The 17910-nt window shown below is 52.8% G+C and overlaps 1 protein-coding gene across 11 annotated transcripts in view; it reads left to right on the forward strand.

The window, feature by feature from the left end:
* Window positions 1-17910, forward strand: part of EPS15L1 (epidermal growth factor receptor pathway substrate 15 like 1) — a 97031-nt gene that overhangs the window by 71591 nt on the left and 7530 nt on the right. For 4 of the 11 annotated variants that reach the window (XM_053668078.1, XM_053668079.1, XM_053668084.1 and 1 more), the window contains 3 exons: window positions 556-638; window positions 7466-7598; window positions 9928-9975. The exons of 1 other annotated variant lie outside the window; for it this stretch is intronic. In XM_053668078.1, coding sequence (XP_053524053.1) covers window positions 556-638; window positions 7466-7598; window positions 9928-9975 — 264 coding nt within the window. The remainder of the gene's footprint in view (window positions 1-555; window positions 639-7465; window positions 7599-9927; window positions 9976-17910) is intronic. 6 more of the 11 variants (XM_037141932.2, XM_053668086.1, XM_053668081.1 and 3 more) reach the window with 3 other exon arrangements.

A 17910-nucleotide genomic window follows, 5' to 3' on the forward strand; every position in this document is an offset into this window, starting at 1 on the left:
ACATTATTATTAGTTCCTTTTTACTCATTCCTCTGTATAAATCTTTGGTTTGTACTTTGGAAATTTTTTATAAAAGTATCCAAAGTTTGATCAAGGGTACTGGCTTGTACTTCAAGGGAGGGGAGCATTTGCAGACTCCCCCTTGCTTTTGGGAATAACCCCACCTGGTCCTGGTGCCTTGCCTGGCAGCTTCCTTGTTGGCTACAGCATTTGGTATCATAGGTGGACATGGGGTTTACTCCAGGCGAATCACCCCACCAAAGAGATAGCTCAGCAAAAGTCTCTACCCACAGGTGACTGCCCCATATCACTCCTGTAGGTGGTGGGTTACTGTCGAATGGCCCTCTTCCCCCTCCTACTCCCCTCCTGAACCAGTGGGACCGCAGGCACCATCCCACCTCTATGTATGGCCCCAGCAGATAAATGTGACTTCCCGAATCTCCTGCTTCCTGCTTCCTACTCTCGTTGAGTAGCGAGAGTCAACACTTCCCTTTGACCCCAGGAGGCATGTCCTGGGATGTCCTGTAACTCTGCCTCTGTTGGTGATGCTTGCAGGTCCCTTTGGAACTTTAGACCCCTTCGGAAGTGGGTCCTTCAATAGTGCTGAGGGCTTTGCTGACTTCAGCCAGATGTCCAAGGTAAAGCCCCTCTCTGGAGCACCCGTGCCTCTGCCAGGGTCCTTGTTCCTCTTGTTGTGGTCTTGTCATGGCTGCCAGGCGGAGTTGTTGATGCCACATGTGCATTTCCTTTGTACCTGTCAAACTCTGAAATGTGCCCTCATGAGAGGCTGTGAGTCAGCGGACAGGGTCTAGAAAGTGCCTGTGACTGTGGTCAGACCCATTTCCCTTCCTTGGAGCTAAACTGCCCGAGCCCTCAACTGGGGCCACAGGCTGGCAGTCGGGAGGTGTCTGGAGAAAGTGGGCTGAGTGTTTGGAGCTGCGTTTGGGCAGAACTCCAGAAGGTTTGGAAAGTGAGAGGTCAGTGAATAAATCCACATGTAAAAAATAAACTGTTCAAGAAAGATGACATTTGTGCCATTGTCAGGCTGGACAGTGTAACTGTGCCGCTCTGGGTATGTTAACTGACCATGGCCATATGCTAGACAGCGTCTGGGTGCTGCTGAAAGGGCTGTGGGGGAGAGATGTTGTTAGAGCCACATCTTTTAGTGTAGCAAGCAATCAGTGGATTATGTTCAAAATGGACAGATTCAGAACTGACAGTAGAAGCCCATGATTAATGAAGTAAATTCCAGAAGAAACTGCTAGGAAGTCAAAAACATGGGCCTTGGTAAATGGGAAAGGCAACAGGCTGGGGGTCTTCTGTGCTTTTTTAACACTTAGAAAGTCCCTTGGTTTTAATTATGAGCATGTGTTTCTTTGATAAGAATTAAGGAAAGTGTTAGGCGTGTTCTGTCTTGGCCTTTGGCCTTGAATACCCTGTTTTGGTCACCCGTGTGTACTCTCCTTGGCAGTCCCCCAGGCAGGTGAGGGGTGGGTCTCAAAGAGAAAGAGCCTCATGCAATACAGCCTATGGCCACAGAGCAGTAGAATCCTGCCTTCTGCATTCATTCCTCCTGCTCCTGCCCAGGTACCACTGATTCCTTGGTTGGGAGATAGCCACAAGCAGAATACATTCCCATTGGATCTTACTTCCTAGTTGGGGAAGGCTCATAGCTAGGTGGTGCAGAGGAGGCTGGGGAGGGAGCCCCTGGAGGATGTGGGACCCATGCAGCCACAGCAAGGAACACCCCACTCATCCCCACCAGTACCCCCACCACTCCAGCTCCTCCGGGCATTCTGCTTGCTTGCTCCATGTTCATTCAGCCCTAGGGGCACACAGTTGTCTGGGTGCTGAGCGCTTGTGGTTAGCAGTGTGTGATTGTGGTATGTAGCTTCCGAGAAGCATTTGAGATTCTGTTTAGGTTTTCAAAGAAGCGCGCGAGCCTAACTGTCAACGTAGCAAATCCAGCTTCTGAAAGAGGCAGAGCTCTGTGCCCATTGGCCACTCCCAGAGGGAGCCTAGAGGTGCTGGTGTTGCAGCGTTTTTTCTCCCAGTGCCTGAAGGGAGTGGCCCTCCATTCCTCATATGGAAACACTGTGATCCTGATGGTTAGAGTGTTATCTGGGATTGGCCAAAAAGTACCAGATGATTGTCCCTCACATCTGCCTGTTGCTTAGTGGCTGTGACATTTGCCTGCACTCCTTGAGTGGGGCTGTGTGCCCTCAACGTCTATCCCAACTTAGTGGATGGGAAAGCATCTCCTGAAATCAGAAAACCTGCCACATGGTGGCAGCCACTCCCAAGGATGGGTTTGCGTTGGATTCTCAAACTGTCGCAGTGGGTCATCTCCCTGCAGGAGGTGTGCCCCAGAGGCAGAGGGAGTGAGAGCTAGCAGTAGTCCTATTAGGACAAGGATGAGTGCACAAGGGGCGCCGCTATTTCAAGAAGTGTCTGAGTAGAGGTTATGCGGACTCCAAGGGCCAAGGCATGGCGGCCAGCCTGGGGGTCCCAATGGCAAGCACTGCCACCCTGCCCTCCTCCAGGCGGACAGACTCTGCAGAGACCCCAGAGCCAGGCAGGTCTGAGCCGGGGCCCTTTAGTCTTTCTTCCTCTTCCCACTCTAACCTGAAGTTGCACTTTCCTCCTCGACAGCCTGGTTCCCCACTCCCTGTTTCCGCGTCCCTATCAGACTGTGCACACACGTGCACTGACGACTCCACAGCCAGCGCCCCTTCCTGTTGGCAGCACTGTGTGGGACGGAGTTGGACGGGGCCGTGGAAAATCTGTCTGCAGTGCCCCATTGTTTTGTTTCCACCATCCCGTCCGCTCCTGATCTCATGCCACTGGTCCTTCCAAATACCAAGCCCTAACCTTGTAGGTCTGTTTCCCTTTTGGTTCTCTGTTTTTAAAGAACATCATGTATATAAATAAAATGCTGAGGGAAACGAAAGTAAAGTGACAAGAGGTGGTGGTTTTTTTTGGCTTCTTGTTTTTTTTTTTTCTTTTTACATCACCAGCTTTTCCCCATGTGAGCAGGGTTGCCCACCATCTGCAGGGCTGCAGGGAGGTGGCCCACGGCCCAGGGTGTGCCTCCGCGAGATTCCTGTGGGGGCCCCTCTTGGCTGCTTTCCTAGCTGAGCTCCCACAGACCCAAGGAGCGTTTTCTAGACAGCATCAAGCTTATGTTGCCTTGCTTTCAAAACAAATTCCCCAAATAGATTTCAGGGAACATCTGAGAATAAAAGCAAACCCAGCTTAATTATTTCACCCCTCTTCTGCAGAAAGGCCATCTGTGAAATACTTGGCTGGTTGTCAGCCTGTTTCCAGTTTTTCTTTCTTCCTTTCTTTTTTATTAGGTATTTCTATTTAGGGCTTTTTTTTCCCCTTCTCCAAATACATTTTTTTAGAGCTGCTTTTCTCATAGTAGTTTTCCTGTCTTTTTTTGAGCAACTTCACTGTGGGTTGGCCCAGAGAGCCCCTACTGGCTTACTGAACCCTTCTAAAGATAGCGACTTTCCCTGAAGTCACAGCCAGAGAGGGAACAGTCAGGTTCCAAAGGAGGCTTCTTGGGAAACTTGAAGTTGTGAAAATTGGGGTTCAGAAATGAATTCAGAAATGACATAGGCTTTTCGGTGTTAGAGATGATACAATTCACTGGTGTGGGCGTCCCAGACATTTATGGTTGGAACCCTTTCACATAGGAGCAAGCCACCAGGCTCTCTGTTGTGTGAACCAGAGGAGCGGAGAGTTAGCCTGGCTGGTGGCAGCTTCATCCGGGAGAGTCATCATGTCGCATGGGCCCAGTGGACCAAGGGGCTCTGCACTCAGAGATTGGGGGGGTCTGCCTGGAGGCTCCGGGTGTCCCTTTGTGCCCTTTTCCCAGAGCTGAGGCATTGCCAGTACTTGGGGCCAGGAGTGGGGTCCACTTGCCGGCCTCAGGGCCCATCATGCTGTTTCTCTGCTCGGGAAACAGTCTTGATCCCTGCCCACCTGTCTCAGGTTGTGTGAGAAGTGGGGGAGCTGCAGGCCGGGGAACGTTCTGTGACTGACAGAGGCAGAAGCACCAGTGTTCCCTCTCTCTCCGTCTCCTCTGCCCCTATCCCATTGTCCTTTCCTAGACACAGACTCCAAATCACCTGTTTTAAAGCTAAGCTCCAGGTCACCGCTGCACCCTCATTGTCTCATGCCACCGCCCCCAGGAAAAACCGTGTGGATATCAGGGAGTGGCAAAGTGTCAGTAGCTGATGGGCCATTTGCAGGTTCTATAGCATCTGAAAGAATTCTAATCACATCCACATGTTTGGCATGTTAATAGCCACACTGTTTTTGTGCCAATTTTGTGTGTGAGCGAGTTGAAGTGATAGATTCATGACCTTGTTGTGTTCTGGCTGCAGCCCTGTGAGCTAGAGCCCGTCATTATTGTCATCTTCACAGATGAGGTGACTGAGGCCCTGAGGCTGTTAGTAAGTGGCAGGGCTGGGCTTCCAGACTCCACCCCAACACCATGTTCTATACCCGGTCCAGGTATACGTTCCAGAAACTCAAGCAGCAGATTCTGCCAGCAAACTCCCTGACTTATCTAAAAGAACAAGCGACCATAGAGCCTGGGAGAGGAGAGCAGCAGCTGTGGAGGGGTCCTTCTTGCCCTGCCGCAGCCCTGGCAGCCCCGCACACCTGGAACTAGGGTGGTCTTGGGAGAGAAATGAACCTGGGGGAGTTGTAGATCCCCGTCTTCCTCAGGGCCCTCTGCCCACTGACCACTTGGCTTGTTCTACTTCTTGCCTGTATCCACGTGTATCTCCTTCACAAGCCTGAGGACAGGGACTCTGTGCCCAGAATGTGGTCCGAGACCCACCACGGGGAGCAGGCTGACAGCAGCCTAGGATAGGGCCCAGGAGCTCAGTCCTGGGAGGCGGATGTCGTGGGTTCCCACCCTGACTCCACCACTGAGGTGCCATGGACCGGCAGGCTGCATCTTCTCTCTGTGCCTCAGTTTCCCTGTGTATAAAACAAAGTGCTGACAGGACTTCCTCCCCAGGTTGTTGGGAAGATGGTGCGAGAAGATCAACATAGAGTCAGCGTTTCCTACGCAGGCAGCATCAGAATGTTGGGGGTAGGAACAGGGTGTCCAGTGGGGTCCTCTGAGTGTGCAGAAGCCTCTCCCCCACCTGAGACGAATGGCTATGACTAGATACCAGAGATGGAGGAGGCTGAGCCCGTGTGACTGGGCCCTGGAGGAGGGGCAGCTGCACAGCACATGGTGGCTGGAGGCAGGCCCTGTCCCTGCACCTCCAGTGATTTGCTGGGTCCAGTTTATTTGAGACAGTCCCACCAGTGTGCTTTGTTTTCTGCCCCTAGACCTGCCCTCCCGGGGAGAATTAAAAGTGCCCCTTGTTGCCCCCTGTTGCCCCCATCTCCTGCTGTGCATAGCCCACCCTGCTCTGTCCCACTGCTCCTTGCATTTGCTCTTTGAGGAACATGTTAGTGACTTTCCCTGTTTCCACTAATTCCTTTTTTTTCTACCACAATAATTTGTCCTTACCACGGGGCATGCTTTCAGGTGGATGTCTGAAACCATCGTAGTACTGGACCCTATAGATCCTGTGTTTGTTCCTATAAATACACACCTTCTCACATAAAGGGAGAACTTTACAGCTTCTCTTGGTCACATCCAAATTGCCAGCATCACTACTTTGTGCTTTGCAGCCATTGTCAAGTAAAATAAAGTTGACCTGAGCACAAGCACTGTGATACAGTGACGGTCTGGGCACCAAGACAGCCACTCAGTGACTGGCAAGCTAGGGAGCGTCTGGAGCGTGGAGACGCCCAACAGAGGGATGATTCCCACTGCTCAGAAGGGTGTACAATTGAAAACTTAAACAGGCCTTATTTCTGGAATTTTGCATTTAATATTTTCAGACTGCAGTTGACCATGGGTAACAAACTGGAAAGTGAAATGCTAGCTATAGATTTCCTTGCTCTACTTTTTTCTAGTTATTTTCTATTTTAGTGAAAGTGGTGCCCGCACCTGTAGAAAGTGATATTCTCCTTTGGGGGTGCCCGTCACGAGACATGAGCCAGCCTGTCTGCGGCTGCCCACCTGTCTGTCGGTGGAGGTGTGCTGTGCTGGTGCTCGAGGTGGGGGTCCACTCAGTGGTCACTGCTGTGGTGGGCTCGGCCAGCTGGCATCGTCCCCATCACCCGCGCTCACTCACAGCAGATTCAGAGAAAGCGGGACTCAAGCTTGCCCTCCAGGCCACCTGGTCTGCTGGGATAAGGCTGGAAGCCTGTCAGCGTGGTGGCTGTCTACAGACACAGCTGGCAGGAAGGAGTGTTGGGGGGCACTCCGGGGGCCGAACCGAGGTCCAGCCAGTCTCCAAGAAAGCAGGGGGGTTCGAGTGCCAGACTGGGTGGGCTAAGCTCCTTATGTGCACAGGGACCTGGAGATGGGGCCCGAAGAGTTCCAGGGACCAGGGAGTCTTCCAGGGAGGAATGGAAGAAGGTAGTCAGCAGGGATGAAGCCAAAGACTTAGGCGGTGGGGATGGGATGAAGAGCGCTTGGAGGTTACCTCTGGGCCGGGGCAGTGCAGTGCTACCTGCCTGCCCACGTACTTGTTATCTCTGCTCATCTGCCTACCTGCTCACCTACTCGTCATTTCTCCCACCTCCCCAACTACCTGTCACCCTAACTACCATCTATCTGCCTACCTGTGATTTCTGTCGACCTGTCATCTTCATTTAAATACACCTACCTACCTGTTATCTCTACCTATCATCTTCCCACTCACCCACCTGCCCATCTTCCATGCACAGGTCTTTTGCTGGGGAGACAAGGTCTGATTTGGGTTTGAGGCAGTAGGACAGTTTGCTGGTGAGAGCAGACTTGGAAGAAGCTGGGGAGGGTCTGGGCCAGAGGTGATAAGAGCTCCATAGAGGCAGTCTTATCCCTGCTGACAGATGGGGATGGGCCAGTGTTCAAGTGTGGGCTCTGACTTGTCACTACGTGGGCAGTGGCCCCTGGGGGCACAGAGAGGGTTCGGTGTGCTTCTGACCCTTGCCCAGATCTGCCTGTCACTGAATGAAGGGTGTGAAAGTGGGGCATATCTCTGAGGCGTGAGCAGGAGGTTCAGGGGACTGTGGAGTCAGGAAAGAGGTCCCCATGCAGGCAGAATGGTGTGTGTGGCAGGGAGTACCTTCTTGTAACACGAGGCCATCAGGGGACAGGGCTGTTCTCGCTTGCTCTGTGTTCTTGCTGGTGCTCCCCTCACAGGCCAGGGGACCCAGACTGTTGAGGATGGAGCAAAGTGAGGGCTTGTGAGAGACCCCAGGCCCTAGTGTGGGCCAAGCTGCATAACCCCAAGGGTGGGGGCCTCATCAGGCGCTCGGTACTCGTGCTGGCTAGGTGAACGTCCGCTGCTCCATGTTAACAGTTATTTTTGCCTCTCTTTCGTGTCCTTTCTTACAGCCCCCACCTTCTGGTCCTTTCACCTCCTCCTTTGGAGGGGCAGGATTCTCCGAGGACCCCTTTAAAAGTAAACAGGACACTCCCGCTCTGCCTCCGAAGAAACCTGCTCCTCCACGGCCTAAACCGCCCAGCGGTCAGTACGCTTTCTTCTCTCACCGCCACCCACCCACCCACTGTCATAGGACAGTGGGGGACTGAAGGCCCAGAGTAGAGCTTTGCTGTGAGGTTTGCACATAGAACCAGAGGGTCTCCCCTGTGCCCATTCACCTTGGTCCGTTCGTGGTGTGCACTTGGAGCACCCCCCCCACCCCCTCCTGTGGGCCAGGTTCTGTTCAGGGCCCGGGATGGTCTCCCAGAGGCCCGGGGCTCAGGGCCCTCCTCAGTGCCCACAGACACGCCACACAGCCCCTGGCTGAGCATGTGCTTGGGGCTCTGTGGTCCCTCTGGCCTCTTTACCCCACTGAGCTTTCCCAAGTTGACTTAGGGTGGTCCAGGGGTATGGACAGCAGCTGAGCCTGCCCTCTCGATCCAGAATCTCCAAACTGGTTAAGGACTCAGGATGAGGCATCAGGGGTGAGAGGGGCTTCCTTGGCTGTGCTTGACAGAGGAGGCCGGCATCTCAGCAGGTGGCTCCCATCAAGGGGTTTCTTGCAGACCATACCTTGCCTGGCTGTGGCTGGTGCTGCCATTTTGCTCAGCCTTGGCCCTGGTTCCCTCTGATGATTCTGGAGACTTTTAAGTCATGTGCGAGGTCTCTGTGTGATAGTCATAGGCCCACAGGCCAGGCACCAGACTTGAAAGCCGCTCACTGCAGTTGCCCAGTCCCTTTACCCATTGCACTCCGAGGTCCTCAGCACCCTGGCCAGCACTCGTCTTTCATTTCCTGGTCTTCAAGCAAAGTCTCAGCCACACTGTCTGTAGACTGTGGTGCTCCCTTGGTCCTGCCTCCTGCTCCTTTTCCTTCCCTCCTGAGCCTGCTCCTTCCCTTCTGTCTGCCCCGGGGGCTCCACCTTGTGCCATCATTGCAGCTTCCTGAGTCTGTAGTTACGAGTGGCCACTGTTCCCAGGCTGCCCATACTTCCTACATGAGATACACTTGGCAGTAGAGACAAACAGAGGACATATTCTTCAAACGCTGCCTTACTCCCCTGCCATCAGGGCCAAAGCTTTCTCTCAGGGGGACAGGCACCCTATTCACCGAGCCCAGTTTGCCCTGCTTGCGGATGAGGTGTCAGAGAAAGTTTGACCATGGGCCTGGTGGATTTATAACAGATTTTCTGTGAGCTATTAGCAGAAACAGATGCATAAAGAGATCACTTCCGTCAGCCACACATCAAAGGCATTTACCATAACACAGAGGAGAAAAGCAAAAACAACAGAGGAATTCCCTCCCATCTCTGAGAGGCTGCGTGTGCCTTAGATAGAGGCAGCAGCTCATACGGGACCCTCAACAACCTCCTGATGGAATAGCTTTGAGCCTCCTCATTCCACCTCAAAGATAGGAGCCAGTGCACATACATGCATAAGTTCTCACATACATGCAGGCACATACATGTGCACATATCCACATCCTGCTTGCACACATGGGCATGTGTGCATGCACTTGGGCATATATTTACACGTATCCACCGTTGGCGTACGAACCACACAGGTGCCCACCCGCAGAGCATTGCAGCACTTATAGGACCTCGGGGAGGAGCTGCTGCCCTCACCAGCCGCAAGTGTGAGCTTCATTCTCAGGAGACTCCTTGGAGACTCTCACTCCACCTCCTCCCCTTCCCTGAGTCAGTTCTGGCTCTGCATTGAACTTGTCCTCACTGTTCCTTCCCTCGGGTGTCCATCTGTGAGCCTACCCTCTCCCCCATCTTGGCTTCTTTTCTGTGTGCCATGGACTTAGAGACCAGGGCGTGGTGAGCCCGCTGGAGTTGGTTTCAGAGGTTAGGCTTTTTAGAGAGCTGTCCGTGCTTTGGGACATCTGGGCCGGTATCCCCGGGTCTTAGGCTGCCTTCGTTCGTGGCTTTGTGCTGCCACACCTGCACTCTGTCTTGGCCTGTAAAGTGTCCCAGATATCTTGTTCACGGCCACAGACCTTTAGGGAGCATTCACTTGACCATTACCTCTCTGGACCTACCAGGACCCGTAAGTAAGGGCAGGCATCCTGATGCCCTTTATTTACCGTGAGTGGAAAGGGAAGTGAGACAGGCCACATGGGCCACCCAGAGTCATGCATCGAGGTGCAAGCAAGGGCAGCCCTAGACCTGCTGACCTACCCCACCCACCCACCCGCTGCCCCACCGCCTTCCCCACCAGGTCTCCCAGCCCCATAGACAGCTGTGATGAGAATCACACTGGGTGGTTAAAGGTGCTCTGGAAAACCATCAGCTCACGTGCAGTGTTTACTGTGACCAGCCATGATGTGTCTGCCTAAAGACCTAAATGCCTTGTCTGATTCCTTCACCTAGAAGCGATGGCTGAACAGAAAAACTCCGCACTGTATACGCTGCTCGGTGGTAGGTGTATTCCCGTGGCAGTTGTGTTCGAGTGCTTCTGAGGGCGTTCTGCTGTGATCTCATACTAACCTCTAACACCACCTGTGGGACTTGACATCAGCCCAGCAGCTGACTTTCTTACAAGCTGCATTTTGGGGCAAATGTCTGGCAGTCTGGGATGCAGAGGAATGTGTCTGCCCCTTGCTGCTTTTCTGGTCAAGGGAGTTAAGGTCCAACTGCACAACGTATGGAGCAAGGCTGTTTAAACTGGGTGAAGCCTGGTAGTTACCTGGGTTTCACAGGACAGGTCAGCGTATGAGTGGAGGGGGAGGTCCTGCTTGTAGCATTCATTATGGAAACACTAGGCGCCCCTCTTGTTCTCTTGGTTGCTTAGGATGAGAGGCAGCCTAGAGTATGTCCAAGTGTTGGGGTTTTTTTTGGTTTTTGTTTTTAAAGAAAAGTAGAATCCAACAGGTTGAAAGTAAGAGAATGGAATGTGCTTTTCTGCCAGTCTCCACTGACCAGACCCTTCCTTGCTTGGCAAGTCCATGTGACCAACATGAGGGGTGGCCGCCTTCCCCTGGGAATGTGCTGTGGTTGTGATCACACTCAAGGGCCTTCCTGACACAGGGTGGTGTTGGAAGTTGATCCCAGCATGGCTCTGTGGGGAGGAGGGGGGTAGGCACCCTGATCCAGGGGCTCCGTGACCCTGTGGACGCAGGCAGAGTGGACAGTCCAGACTGCCCAGTGATAGTGGTTTTTCTTCCAAACCAAGCACACCTTCACACCTGCACTCACAGAAGCCAAGGTGACAGGACCTGCTCTTCCAAAACCTCGCTGCCCTGCACAGGACATGGTTCTGAGGTCACTGCTTTCCCACCTGGGGCTGGCTCGTCTAGGAGGCGCAGAGGTCCCTACCAACTGCTGGGTCTCTGCACCTGGAGTCGGTGCCATGTGTGAAGCCAGGACAGGCGAATCTGATGCTTTGCCCCTTGACCGCTGCGCTGCCTGTGCCTCTAGTCCCTGGGAGCCGGCTGGATCGGGCTGGTTTCTGGACAGGGGTTAAGAGGGAAGCCCTGGGTTCATGTTCTAGCCCTGCTGCTCATCTCCCTCAGGGGCTTGGGGCAAGAGTCTTAACCTTGCTGATCCTCAGTTTTCTTGCCTGAGCGCAGGACCCACTCTGGCTGAGCAAGTGCCTGTGGTGGTAGAGTACTGGCCCAGTGATCACCCACAGTGTGACGTGTGTGACGCGCATCACCCTGGGCACAGGACCAGGATGTGGGATCCCCCTTCTGTAGGCTTCTTTACCCGGGAGAGACCGGGAGTGGGCTGTATGTTCACAGAGTTTGTTAGGGATCCTTTATCCCCACCAGGCTGCAGGTTAGCAAGACCGTTTTGCAGTTGAATAAAGTCAGAGTGTGGTTAGCTGAACTACAAAGAGGGCTTCAGGGGCCCCTCTGGCAAAGCTAAGCACTGCCGCTCGTACAGGGCCAGATGCATGTTTGGGCCTGAGTCATGCATGGTGTTTTGCATGCACTGGAGGCTGCAGTGTTCACATTCCAGGATAATTGTTTTTTATTTGTTCTTTTTAGCCTGATTGAAGTTTGACATGCGATAAAAACACATATCAGGTGTCAGCCTGTGCAGTCATGGTGGGGGCACCCTCTCTCTGGGAGCCTTGCCGAAGTTCCCAGGAGAGAGGTCTGGTGTCATACTGTCAACATGAAGTCCTCAATTCTCTTCTGACCCCAGCCAGAAAGTATACCCTTGGGGACCATCATGTCACTCTTTGGGGCTCTCATTGGTCTTTGGCACTGAATTCTGTGTGCCTGAAGGTCTTTTCTAGAAAGGTCTGTCAAGCTATTGAGTAACCAACCAGCAGGTGTCTGTTTGGGGTTGAGAGAATTGGTTTCTTCCAGGCACATGCAAATCAGACAGCTTCGAAACCTGTCAGTTGGAGTCTGCACACACCTCCCCAGGTAAACAGTGTGTATTTTCTGCAACGGGCAGAGATCAAGATCAGTCAGAACTCACGCTGAAGAGTTTCTAGGTAAAAGTTGTTGACCTGCAAAGGGAGAAACAGATTTTTTTTCAAGTGCAGGAAATGGCTGTGTGGGTGTCAGTGATTGGGCCTCCTGCCGCACAGCGACAGATAGTGGGACCCTGTGCCTGGCCCCACCCTTGCCACTTCCTGCAAGTGCAGCCCTGTTTTGCGGTTCCTGCAGCACCCAGTGACACCAGCTAGCACGCCTTCACCACTAACCAGCCAGTCACCTTTAACCTCTCCACAACTTAATTGTCCTTTTATTACTGCTAATGGCCTTTTCACCCCCAGAATAAAACCATGCACACACTTAACGAGGTCTTTTTGCCCCTTTCCCACTTCCCATAATCCTTGTGATGAACGTAGGCAAACAAGATACTATTTAACCTGCGTCCTGTGTGATTCAGATAATTCTCAAAAAAAAAAAAAAAAGAAAGAAAGAAATCATTTTTTCCTGAGAACATGAGTCCACACAGGGTGACTGGCTGGGAGGGTTTTTTTTTGTAGTTTTCTGGTTGCCACCCACCCTTGGGCAAGCCCGCTGCTCAGCAGTCACCGTTGCAATCCTGGGGGAGCTGCCGCAGCAGGACGTGGTCACACAGGAAGCCCTGAGTGCCTGCCTGACCAGCGCCGGCCGGGTACGTGCTCGGTCTCTCCCCGCGTTCTGAGAGGCCAGGCCGAGGCGAAACCAGGGTGGTCATCCTTCACCCACATGGGTCCCGACCTCATGTTTATCACACGAGATCCACTTTTAAAATGGCTTCTCCAGTTGAGCCATGCGGTTAGCACCTTAGCCTTGAACTTAACTACTTTAATTCCGTTCCCACGATGATTTCAAAGAGATAATCAGTGGGTACATGTGAAGTTCTAGAATGGGACAAGTGGTTCACTGCCAGCTCGAGGAGCCTGGAGGATTTCGGCACTGTTGGCCAGCCTTCAGAGCCGCTTTTCCTGCCCACTGGCGAGGTCTGTGTCAGGCTGGGCGTGACCCCTGAAAATGAGAAGAGCTGGTGGGACCCTGCCTACAGCAGAGGGAGAAATGTCATTTTACTCTCAGCCTCTTACAAGTAAAGTGCCTGGAGATGGGCTGTTCTTTGGGTGAATTTCTGTTCTGCAAAGCCAGCTGAGTTTGAAAATAGAAGCATTTGCCTATCTTAGCACACACCTACCCTCCTGCACCCAGAAGGGCGGATTGAGTGGGAGTCAAGTGACATAGTAGTCACCTGTTGTTCAGTGTGGTGCAAATGCCCAGGCTGGGGGTCCGGGAGCATGGAAGTCAGGGCACAGCTGGCTCAGCCCACCGGGATCCTGGCGGGGGTCTTAGGGTGGGCGGCAGAGAGCCTAACTCTTATCCTGTGTCTGATCCTGGGGACGAACAGACGGGCGTTACTGCCCTGCCCTGGGCCTCTCCCCAAACACTGTGGTGCCTTGTGTACCCGCCACCATCCCTCCCCCAGCTTCTGGTTCCCGCTACAGCAAGGTGAGGGGCTAGGAAGCTGCTCCCTGTGCTGCTCCTGCTTTTATCAATGGAGTGAGCATGGTTGTTCATTTCTTGTTTTTCTTGCATTGGAAGCACTGAGTCAACCCCCCCTCCTTCCACCACTGTCAACTGAAAAACAGCACGCGTGCGTGTAATTGACTGGGAGGGAGATTGTCATAAAGAGAGTGAGAGTTGGGGGTCCCCCGTTCTGCTACAGGCTCTCCTGGCTCCTGAGCTTCCCCCACAGCAGGAGAAAGTTCCTGACGGGCTCTTTACTTTGCCCTGTGGTGCACACGTGCCTTCTTACTGCTTCCAGACCCGCCGCGTGGCACCCTGGTGATTTTCTTAAATGTGGGCACAGTGCCTCTCTGCCCCAGCAGAAGCGGCATTCTGGCAGCACCAGCGTGCCTCTGTAGGGAGGAACAAAGGCAGTGGCCCTTGTGGTATAGACCCAGGGCCCCACCACCTGGTACAGCTAGTGTCTCCCCATGTCCCCAAGGCACCTGAGGCCCCCGAGGGTGCAGGCAGGCTGGTAGAGTGTGTCGAAGGTGCATATCAAAGAACAAATATGCTATTTCAAAAAGCAGAACTCTGACACCTGCAGTCCGTCTTCTTTTTGTTGTGAGGACTGAGTCGGGGTTTGTCAATTCGTTTGTGAGTCACACAGCCCCTTCCCCCGTTGTTGCTACAGAACCAGTATAGCCATTGCCAGGTTTCCTACAAATAAATGTCATGATAGCCTTTCCTGGAAACCTCGAAAGGGTATTTCTCACTCCAAAGGCTATTTGTCTTTGGAGGACTTGGACTTTGTGGCTGCTTTGCCCCATTTTTCCCTTTTTCCTCTGACACCAGTGACCCCACACCCACCAGGCTTCTCACCCAGCGAGATTTCCATGGCCTCTGAGCACCCCAGGTGCCTCCCAGAGGCTGGGAACCGCCAGTTGTGGGGGAGCCTGGTGGATAATAGTAAATATTTGTTCAGCTTTTCTCAACAATTCAGAACCAAACCTCATCCTGTTCCCTTCAATGCATTAAGCAGATTTTCTTAAAATTCGGTAAATATTTTTAGTGGAAAATCTCAATGCTCTGATGGTGGGACCTCAGATTTTATCTGCAGGGCTGTGCTACTTGGCACGGCTTTGATCTGCCGCTCGCCTTCTCCTCGAATGTGCAGCAGTGAGCGCAGGGCTGTTTCTGCAGGACTCCCCACCGGCGAGGCGGTCCTGTGTGTCCTCGCCCTCCACGCCCCCCGTTGTGGGAGCTGGGGGGGACATGCCTGCGTGTGGGTGAAAAGCAGTCTTTGCCAGTAAAAAGTTCTCTGAGTGATCATGAATTTGAAGGGTGCTCTGGGCAGCCCGGTCCTCTCCTTCTCCCCCGCCCCCCACAGTCCACCTGTTTTGCTGGGGAAGTGGGGGTGGGCAGGGAGGGGCTGAGACAATGAGGAGCGCCCCCTCCCCAGCCACAGCTCCCTGTGTGGGGTGACTCTAAGAAGCCTGGTGGTTGTGTGGGTGTCCTTTATTGTGTAGGATGCGTGACAGTCCTGTGAGGATCCCCTGTAGGGCGGGACAGTTGTGTGGGACTCCCGGCTTGTGTAGAATGCGTGGCAGTTGTGTGCTGTCCCGTGTTGTGTAGGGTGAGTGATGGTGGAGTGGACATCCCAGGTAGGGGCACATGGGGCGGGGACACGTGCTTTGTTGTGTGGGGGATAGCTGAGGTGGGGCAGCTGTCCTGACCACAGACCTTTGTTTTTTATTTTTTATTTCGTTCTGTTGTTTTTGTATTTATCTCCAATCTGCAGAACTGCATATTTCAACTCCCGTCCTGAATTTTATAAATAGAACCCAGCAAGTGTCTGGTTGGAATGAATATACTCATTCACTCTCACATGTATTTGTGATATTTTTATTAGTCAGATTTGTTGAGACCCTTAATCATCCAAAACCTCTCACTCTCCTCTTCAGTTAAAAATTTCGAGAAAGAGAGCGTGCCCGCTTTCAGAGTTCTCAGCGCTCACGTTTTTTCCAGTCTGGTGGGGGCGTATGTATTTGTGTTCCATTGTTTTCCATGCAGCAGCTCTCAGGGACCCTTCCTGGCCAGGGTTTCCTGAAAAGCATGTTGGGAAAAGCAGAACCACGAGTTTCGCTGCCAACAGCTCATTCTGAAGTCACCGTGCTGGTCCTGGCCGCTTGGCCGATCCCAGCTTTGGGAGCTCTCTGGCCTCAAGAAGTTAAGAAATAGAAGAATTAAAGACATTTCTATCAGGGTGGAGCCGGCCACCAAGTTTTTTTTTTTAACAGCACACACGCTGTGGTAAACCATCGGGCTCGTATTGTTTTTGCTGAAGGCAGTCCTGTGTGCGGTTTCGGTGCACCGCTTGGGTAACTGTTGAAACTGCTGCGGTTTGAAATAAGCCCTATTTTGCCTTCTCTTCATGCGTCCCTCTCCTCTTCTTCATGAAAACTACAATGAGTGTTGGAGAACCCCAGTGGGTGCCCAGTCAGCAGCTTGCAGCCCCCAGGGGGTCTCTCTTTCGTTTGATTTTGGTCACCGCCTTCTGCTACCCTGAGGGATCGGTGGTTCCCTGGACAGAAATCTAGGAATGTGACACCAAACCATGCATGCCGGGCATCGTCCTGGGTAGCTTTTATACCAGTTTTTAAAAGATTTTTGTTCACTGAAACACACCTCAGTCATGACCCTTCTTTGTGGTACCTGGAACCGTAAAAAGGCATAAAAACCATGTAGTGAGTTTGCTCGGGGACATGGAAACAACCTAAAGTTACTCTGTCACGTTTGAGATAAGCTACACCTCAGAAAATCGGAAAAACGAGTAAGGAGCTAGCAGAAGTGGTTATGTAAAAGTAGGAACTAGACCCAGAATTGTTTTAAAAGTGCAGCGGCTAAAAATAGTGGGGATGCAGAGAGGGAAGTTTGGGCTCTGGGCTGTCCTGCTGCGTGTCCTCCGCAGAAAACCTCTGGCCACAAGCAGAGTGTCAACCAAACTGCACACACCCGCGATTTTGCATGCGTCCTGTACCATAATAATTCATCCTCATGCTGAAGCACAAAAACAGACAACCAAGAAAAAACCGTTGTTTTTTTTCCCCCTCTGAAAACAAGAGCAGTTGATGTGCCCTGGTTTCATGTTAACACAGTCATGATTTCTAAATAACAACGGTTTCAGCAACAGCAAAACCGGGCATGGGCGATTCTCGATGTGAATGATGCTTTTCATCTCCCCATTATCTCTCTGCTTGTCAGAAACCTCAGCTTCAAATCCCAGCAGGCTAGATTCTTTAAAGCCACCCACTCCGCTACCCCACCGCCAAAGCAATTAAAAAAAAAACAACCAAAAACCAAAAACCAAACCAGGGAGAAAGTCCTTAATTGAAAAGAAGGAAAACACAGAAGTGGATGATGGACTTGACCGCTCAGACCCCTGGCTGGGTCAGCCGACCTCTTCAATCCGCGAAGGCATCTGGCCTTTGTGATCATCTGTCCCCGAGACTTACTGCTGGGACCCGGGGTGGTGCCCTGCCCTGGGACTCTCAACCTGTCTCCAGCAGTCTCCTACTTTTTCCTCTGTTGGAATTCTGCTTTTTGGTCCATGATCATTTTAGCTTTTGGTAAAAAATTAGTCCAAGAGTGCAGCAGGGACTGTTGCTCTTTCTTGCAAAGGAGGGAAGCCAGATCCCCTTTATATCTTCCTCAGTCCTCAGAGCTGTTGCCCCAACAGGCCTTGAGTCCCTCGGAGAGTCCCGTGGAGCCCATGTGGCAGAGTCTGGCCCATGTGTACCCCGGAGGCAGGCAGGCAGGCTGGCTGGCTGGCCCCAGGGATAGAGCAGGATTTACTGGGACCTGCAGTTTGCTGAGCTCCATCATCCACATGGAAGTGACCCTGCGGGACCCTTGGGTGTGCTGGAGGCTGGACCAGGACACAAGTCAGTGTCATGGAAGATGGCCAGAGCAGTGGAGGAGCCTGCAGAGGAGGACTGCGCCATGGAGAGGGTGTTGGGGAAGGGAGAGGGTGTGAGACAGACTAGCCGAGCTGGGCAGTGCTGGGCAGTGCTGGGCAGCACAGGGCAGTCAGGACAGTGGAAGTGGCTATGGAAGGGAGATCAGGGGTGGCCGGGCCACAAGATCAGCATTTGTCCCCTCTGGTACCCAAGCCTGTGTCCCCATTCCTCTACACACTGTCTCCCAGGGCACCCCTGCCTGTGGGCTTGGGGGTCCTCGCTCACACTGGCACAGTGTACAGGGGAGCGCTGGTCTCCCTGGGCCCAGTAGTGGCTGCAGGTGCTCCAGGACACGCATGTGCAAACACGCACAACCTCCCAGTGTGCTTTGCATGAGAACACTTATCTAGCTGTCATCAAGCCTTGGATGGTGCCAACCACTTGGAATTTGGCACTCTCCCCAGGGCAGTTCTTTG

The sequence above is a fragment of the Artibeus jamaicensis genome, unplaced genomic scaffold (genome assembly GCF_021234435.1).
Source record: "Artibeus jamaicensis isolate MK-2021 breed Jamaican fruit bat unplaced genomic scaffold, CSHL_Jam_final contig_477, whole genome shotgun sequence".
NCBI classification, from domain to species: Eukaryota; Metazoa; Chordata; class Mammalia; order Chiroptera; family Phyllostomidae; genus Artibeus; species Artibeus jamaicensis.